This window comes from Rhopalosiphum maidis, chromosome 2 (genome assembly GCF_003676215.2).
Source record: "Rhopalosiphum maidis isolate BTI-1 chromosome 2, ASM367621v3, whole genome shotgun sequence".
In the NCBI taxonomy this organism is placed as follows: Eukaryota; Metazoa; Arthropoda; class Insecta; order Hemiptera; family Aphididae; genus Rhopalosiphum; species Rhopalosiphum maidis.
In genome coordinates this window covers 46,167,905-46,175,318 of record NC_040878.1, presented here as the reverse complement: position 1 = coordinate 46,175,318, position 7,414 = coordinate 46,167,905, and the positions used below count along the sequence as shown (strand labels likewise).

Here is a 7,414-nt window from a genome sequence, read left to right as displayed (position 1 = left end):
ACATTTCATCTTGCATTAAATAGGTTTTAAAATTATTTAAAAATTTATATTACATGTACATAAGTACCCCTAACCTAATATAGTAATATCTTTTTTTCATTATTCTAATCAAAATAATTATATTTTGAACATTTATTAGAATATTATTTTTAGTTCATTTTTTAAAAAGAATTAGAAAACTTAATTGTAAATGTTATATATGTGTATTATGATTATACTTATAGCATTTATCTTATTATATATCATATTACTTAGTATATAAAAAATATTATAATAAAATAATAAGTATTTTAATTTTATATTTATGATTATTTTTCTACTGTAAACTAAGTGAAAAATCAAGGATTCTTAAAAAACTATTAAAATAATAGATTTTTAAAAGTTTTTTATTTAATACTTTAAAATATTATTTGATTTGAGAACAATTATTTTTATTTGTTGGTTAATTTATTTGTATACATACAAGTTACGTAACATAGTAAAAATAAACGTATAAGCTCTAAATCAAATTAAAACACTTCATTGAGAACTATATAATAAAATGGATTAATTAACAAGTGAAAGTAAATTCAAATTTACTTACTTCTGTAAATCAGTGTATAATATAGTATGTACAATGATTTATTCAATTAATTAATTAATATTATAAGTTATTTAAGCCATAACTATTATTTTATAGATTAACTTGATATTTTCAGTATATTATGAAATATTCACAATAATCAAAATATTTTAAAGGAATCTCAGCATAAGTGATTTAACACTGCTTGAAATTTCGCTTTGATTTGAATATTTATCAATTTATCACTGCTTTCAAATTTAAAATAATAATGTACCACTAATATTGAACTAAGTGAAAGCGAAACGTAATTGTACCCAATGTACTTTCAAGAAAGAAAAACTTTCAATTTTTTCTTTAAGCACCTGCATCTAGTTCAAGGTTAATCGCAAGTATTAATTGTACATACAAAATAGACTTTAGATAAAACTTAGATATTTTGTCTTTTATAAAGTTTTATTTTTAAATAGTATAGTGAAATGTAAAATCGTATTAAATATTCAATTTCTTTTCACTATACAATATATTTTTTTCAACTAAAACGAGCTTAAGTAACATTTGTGTAAATATTAAAATATATATATATATATATATATATAAAGACAGTACATCATATCTATGAACGCATTAAAGTCAATAAACTCATAATTTAAAATTAAATTATTTTAATTTTGCTATTACTTTTCAAAACCCATAAAAAATAGGTCAAATTTAAAATAAACAACTACTCATGTGATAACCAAAATAAAAGTTTTAAATCTTTTAACATTTTTTAAATTATGTATATATCTTTTACTTACTTATCTTTTATAAAGCTTGCATTATTCGTGAAAATATGTTTTAAGTTTGAAATAAAATAATAAATAAGCGTTAACGAATAGCATAAGAAAAAAAATTAGAATAAGCGTGTTAGTATGCATTTAATAATTTGGAGCGAGAAGAGTTAATTTAATTTAATTTGATGATATAGACCAGTTATGATAATAATATATTATTATTTTTGTTTTTATATTTGTATATAATACTCTACTTATAAAATAATACATTAAGTATATTTTTTTATTATGTAAGGCATGTCCTCTGGCTTCAGAAAATACCTCACAAATAACACGAATGTAATAAAATCGTCTTATTAATAGAAAATCGGCTACAATTTAAGTTTAATATTAATGGACCAATTATAATGGTGGATATAATATACTTACATTAATTAACGAAATTATTTTGAACACAGGGAAAATTAATAAAGTAAACATTACGAAGTTTTATTGAAAAGTAATAAAATTTAAATATTTTACGTGTTTTTTATTAGAGTTAATAATTTATACAATAAACTATTTGGTGATAAATCTTGAAGCCATCTGTCCAATAATGCGAAATCAGCGTTTTCCACTTCGTTACAGGGATCTTGGGCTTTACTCAATGGCTGGGGAACAAAACGATGTCCTGTAAAATTATTTTTCGTAAGTAATTTTATCAGTCGAGTGTTTTATGTTGGCATGAAAATAACTGAATTATAATACAGAATATTTTAAATAAAAGATTTTTTAATATTTAACCTTAATTATATTTTGAAAATATAATATGAATACAAATGAGTAGGTAGGTATCTGCTTTATTATAGTTATAAAATAAAAACAAATAGTACCAAATTAATTAAAAACTTAAGTTATGTTTAACATTTTCATAGAAATAAATAAATAAATTTACCTATAAGACGTTCTGCTGCACCGCACAAACCACACCATTCACGGTATGTCAGAATTTGACCATTTGACCATCCAATCATCTGATGTAAATCTATTGCTTCCTGGTTAGAAAATTGTCTACCCATCACTTCGCCTAGTGCAGGTATGAGTTTCTAATAAGTTTAATAGTGATTAGAATAATATATTTAATGTTATGTTTTTACTATTGTGAAATTATCATTTACATTTTCATTGATCGTTCTTGTCTCCGAGTTTGTGTTATATTTTTCAAAAACTCTTGAATAAATGACTAAACAACTCCCAATGATACTTGTATTACTTCTCAAATAATCTAACGGTGTCATATCTGAAATATACATGACTGCATATTATACATATTATTTTAATTACACAATTGACTAATACCTTTTAAGCTTTTTCTGTCTAAAGGTAGTTCGAATCTTATGTTTTTTCTAGAAAATGTTCTTGGTAAACCTGGTAACATTACTTCTGTATTCACTCCTAGTTTACGTTTTAATGCATCTAGCTCATCATTAACTTCTTGATTGATTAATATTGGTTTCATTTTGAATGCTTCTTGTAATGCCATGTGTTTCTAAAAAAATAATTTACAATATGAATATTTAAATCATGCTATTATTTTTTGAATAATTTTTATATTTTAAAATTATTGATAAGTTTTTGATTCTATGTAATAACATAAATTAATTGTGTAATTTATATTTTATTATATATACATTTTATATAGAATGATACTTTTATCAAAGAACAGTTATTATTTTAAAATATGTTAACATTTTTGATAATATTATTTTAAGAATGTTTTATTTTGACTAGAAATCATGCAAGAAAAATATTTTCAAAAACGTTAATAGATTTTAAAATAATGACTGTTATTCAATAAAATAATCACTCAATTTATATAAAGTAAATAAACTGTGTTTGGATTTTGGAATAATGTGTAATTTTAACAAAAGAATATATTATTATAAATATATTTGTAGGTTGAACGATGCAAGACATAGTATATGGACTAGGGTTATCAAAATTGTATTGAATATATGTATTTTATATTCTAAAACATTTTAACATTTAATGTTTTATCATTTTAACTGGTAAAATGTAATATTATTCATAGTACTTTAAAATAAATTTAATTTTGAGAATTTAAAATTCATATTTAATATTAATGATATCAAAATTATATTTTAACCTTCACATCAAATTCATTTTCAACGTCAAGTAAGTACAATTCTCTTTGAAGCTCTTTTAAGATATCTATGTCTATGAATGAACTTGTTTTTGGTTCTTCATTAATCTCTTCTTCACTTTTTAGTGTATCATTTTCTGCAGTTATACTACCATTCAATGAATTTTGATTTATTGTAGAAACCTGTTAATTGAACCAAAATATTGTAGTTTTATAAAATGCATCATGTTAAAAATTATAATGACTTGAGTCTCTAATGAGTCTTGGACTCCTTTAAATTCTTTATTATTTTGTCCTGATTTTTTTTTCTCCGATTTTTTTTTGCTCTTTTTTCCTGGTTTAATAGGTTTTCCTCTTCTCCAAGTAACTTCTTTGTTTTCTTCTGTATCTTTTTGCACATCATAAGCACCAGGTAAATCTAAATGCCGCTAAGAAAAAACTAAATCATGGAGAGTGGACTTTATTTATTAATAATTAAGTAGGTACTCACCAAATTATCGGCGATGTTGTCTGCTTGTTTTTCTGTAATAGTGATTTTATGTCGAGGCCTTTTTTTAAATACTTCTTTTTTAACTTCTATTTTTCGTTCTAAAATATTAGTTGTATAATTTGGACGAAAATAATGTGGAATATGAAGTACAGAACCATGGCATAAAGAAAACGCTTCGCAAAAATCTTGACCCACAACACCCTAAAATAAGTTTTAAACATACATGATACATCTATAGGATTGTAAGGATTTATTAAAAAATAAATAATTTTTTTTTTTTAAAAATACAATCTAAAAATTACTTTATTGATAATGTACATTATTACACTACTTATATAGATTAAACGGAAGTTTTTTTTACAGTTAATGAAATTAAATGTTAAAATATGTTTAGTGAGAAATCGAGAACATCAAACACGCTAAGAATAAACAATAATTTTAATTAATTAAATATATTATTATACACATGTGTGTGGCGTAACATTTATATTTTAAATGATACGCTTAGATAAAAATATAAGTACTTTAAATTAGGTAATTAATTATAAAAAGTATTGTACAGAACATGCTTATAAATAATTCGAAAAGATGGTTAAATACAATTATGCAATAACTAGTTTTTGACAACATTGATTTTATATTTTTAGAGACTATATTTTTGTCATATTATCATTTTATAGACAATTTAATATAATTTACAAAATAGTTTGCATCTTTTATATAAAAAAGATCCTTCTAGATATTTGAAATCATAGTTTTGTATTCATAAAATTTTTGTTTATAAATTAAAAAAATGTACTTCCAAAAACTACGCTTCCGTCACAATACAGTTTTAAAAATCCACTGAATTACTGAAAAAATTGCCACTTCCTTAGAACAAAAATAACACTGTTCAAGGGTCTTCCTTGATATTTCTAATGCTTGTGATCGGGTATGGTATAAACCTTAGGTACTTTATAAACATTAACTTACAATATTTGTCACAAGTTGTTCTTATAAATAGTAATTTAAAAATATCAAAATAACGATTTTTAATTTAATATTTTAATGTAATTCAAAAAATATAATTGTAGGAATTTGAAACTTTTTTCAATTATATATATATAAATGCATTTTTTGAATAATATATATAGATTAATTTTAAATTATTTATACTACGGGTGAAGACATGGTTAACTGATATCGTAGACTCAACGTTCTACGGTATGTTGTTATTAACAGTAATTATAGTAGAAAAAAATAATATTTGATAAAATATTATAACAATTATTATGGATATATGCAATGTTTTTGTTAAAAATAAGTTCTTCCTATTGTATTACTTACAGTTATATAATTATATTAATAAATTATACAAAATAAGTAGCTTAGATTTTGTATCCACCTTAAAAACTGAATTTTGTATGCAATGAATTAACATTAAACTCAAATTTATTACCTTCATGATAGTAACCTATTCGATGACGAGGTACACTTGAAACCTACTGTACAAGGTGATTTACTAAAATGTTCTAGTTACCGTAGTCCTCATTTATTTTAAACCCAAAATTACGGACCTATCAATCCTTAATGCACAAAATTAAATAATTTAAAAACTACTAGGTAGTTTGAATTTGGATTTTTATGATTAAAATATTTAGAAAAATTATCCACTAAAAAATGTATAGTGGAAAAGGGGGTTTTCATTTGAAAAAAAGAAGAAAGAAAGAGACCGAGCCCATTTGGTAAATCGTTCTGTATTTTATAGATTTATAGTAGAGCGACTTCTCAAGCTTATTTTAGCTTTTTATTTTAATAGATCATTATATACTATAATATTTATGATTTATTCTTCTCATTTTTTAAAAATATTTACTTAATATTATTATCTCACTCAGCTTGGTCTAACCGAAAATTTTATCGATGACTGTTGACTTCTACTTCGATTTAAATCTAATACAAGTTTAGATTTGTCTATTTCTAATTCAGCTGGGCTTTTTTTTTGTACGACTGTAGGCATTGGACTAGTTGCTCTGGAATCTGTTTCTGTATATTTTCTGAACAGCTCTTCTGGTACGATAATGTTAATTTCATCAACGTCAGGATAGCGATGGGGTGACTTAGGGTCCAAGGCCTGCAAAATAAGCAAAATAGAAAGGCTTATTATCCTATTTCTATAATTTATAAGTTATTTTAAATTACCAAAGCGTCCTTAGCTTTTTTTACAAGATCTTTAATTTCGCTATCCAGCGGATGATTGCACAACACTGAACAACCATATGGATATGGATTATACAACGAGGCTAATGGTTTTAATACAATTGGCGCTGGATTGCATGATACTCCGGTAATATTAATTGTTTCATCTTTCTACATTTTAACAATTGAACAAAACTTCACATTATTCATAGATTACGGCATCATTAAATAAAATTTTAAAACTTTCAGCAGTACTCTGAATAATTTAAATATTTATTACTATTACAGTAGTAACACACGTTGCACGTTAATTAATAGTGGCTTATTAAAAATATTGCGTACCTACAAATACAAAAAGGAAAAACGGCGGTTTGTATAGGCAATTTAGTTATTTTTATTAATAATCAACTGTAAATTTATAATTTATTTATAATATCATATTAGTTTATAAGATAATAGTATAATATTAAAAGGGATATGTAAATTTTTTTATATGGCCATTTTTTTGAATTTAAATACTTTAATTTATCATTGCATATTATTTTAACGAAATGCGATGTATGTAATCGTTAATAATAACATAAATTAAAGTATTATTTAAACATACGTTTTTAGTTAAATACTTAAATGGTTTTAGTAGGTACATTAAAAAAATCTTAACTTATTTATTTTAAAATAATTTACAGAAATTATGCTCATTCGATAAGTGGAGCGCATTAATACTGAGTAATTTGTATAAATAATTATTATAACATTACCTGATTTATATCTTTGAAATCATCCTTCACTACGCTGGCATAAAGACCAGTCCTACTTACCATGGTTATTATGTACAATTTTGGTTTTTATTGTAAGTGTTATAATAATTGTTATGAAATGGTAAAAAAAAATAGTACAACCGATAGTTTTTGCATTAGCTGCTTGCTTTGTTTTACTTATATAACAATTATGTTACTATTGCATAATGTGTAGGTATAGTGAGTTAAACACACGTTATAATATTTCTAATGGCGTGGTCGTTTATATGACACCGTGCTTTGAACCAACGCCGTAACCCCGGCAACTTGGGGGCTTTATCATTATGATAAGAATATTAGATTATTAATCGTTTACGATTTGCTTGAAAAATAAACTGATATAATAGGAGTTCAATACCGTTGTACGTATACATTTTTAATGAACACAAAATTCTAATGAATATATATAAGTAAGACATTGTTATTCGTACAATTATACCTATGTATAGATAATCATAATTGATCTTGTTG

At 23.7% G+C, this 7,414-nt stretch overlaps 1 protein-coding gene across 1 annotated transcript; it reads right to left on the bottom strand.

Annotated features, from left to right (window-relative positions):
* Positions 1 to 1,853: 1,853 nt before the first annotated feature.
* LOC113554513 lies at positions 1,854 to 7,204 on the bottom strand. The gene is made up of 10 exons (XM_026958396.1): positions 6,905 to 7,204; positions 6,150 to 6,317; positions 5,857 to 6,081; positions 3,969 to 4,169; positions 3,724 to 3,906; positions 3,482 to 3,661; positions 2,674 to 2,863; positions 2,493 to 2,614; positions 2,270 to 2,420; positions 1,854 to 2,005 (listed from the first exon to the last, which is right to left on the bottom strand). The coding sequence occupies exons 1-10, from the start codon at positions 6,965 to 6,967 to the stop codon at positions 1,854 to 1,856; spliced, it is 1,635 nt and encodes a 544-aa protein (XP_026814197.1). The 5' UTR covers positions 6,968 to 7,204.
* Between the last annotated feature and the right edge of the window lie 210 nt (positions 7,205 to 7,414).

Excerpts from the sequence above, each read along its gene's own strand:
- LOC113554513 (XM_026958396.1), bottom strand. The coding sequence starts at position 6,967 with ATGGTAAGTAGGACTGGTCTTTATGCCAGCGTAGTGAAGGATGATTTC. Across the intron at positions 3,662-3,723 it reads AAGACTCATTAGAGACTCAA|GTTTCTACAATAAATCAAAA; the intron begins GTCATTATAATT and ends TTCAATTAACAG. Across the intron at positions 2,864-3,481 it reads AAAATGAATTTGATGTGAAG|AAACACATGGCATTACAAGA; the intron begins GTTAAAATATAA and ends TTATTTTTTTAG.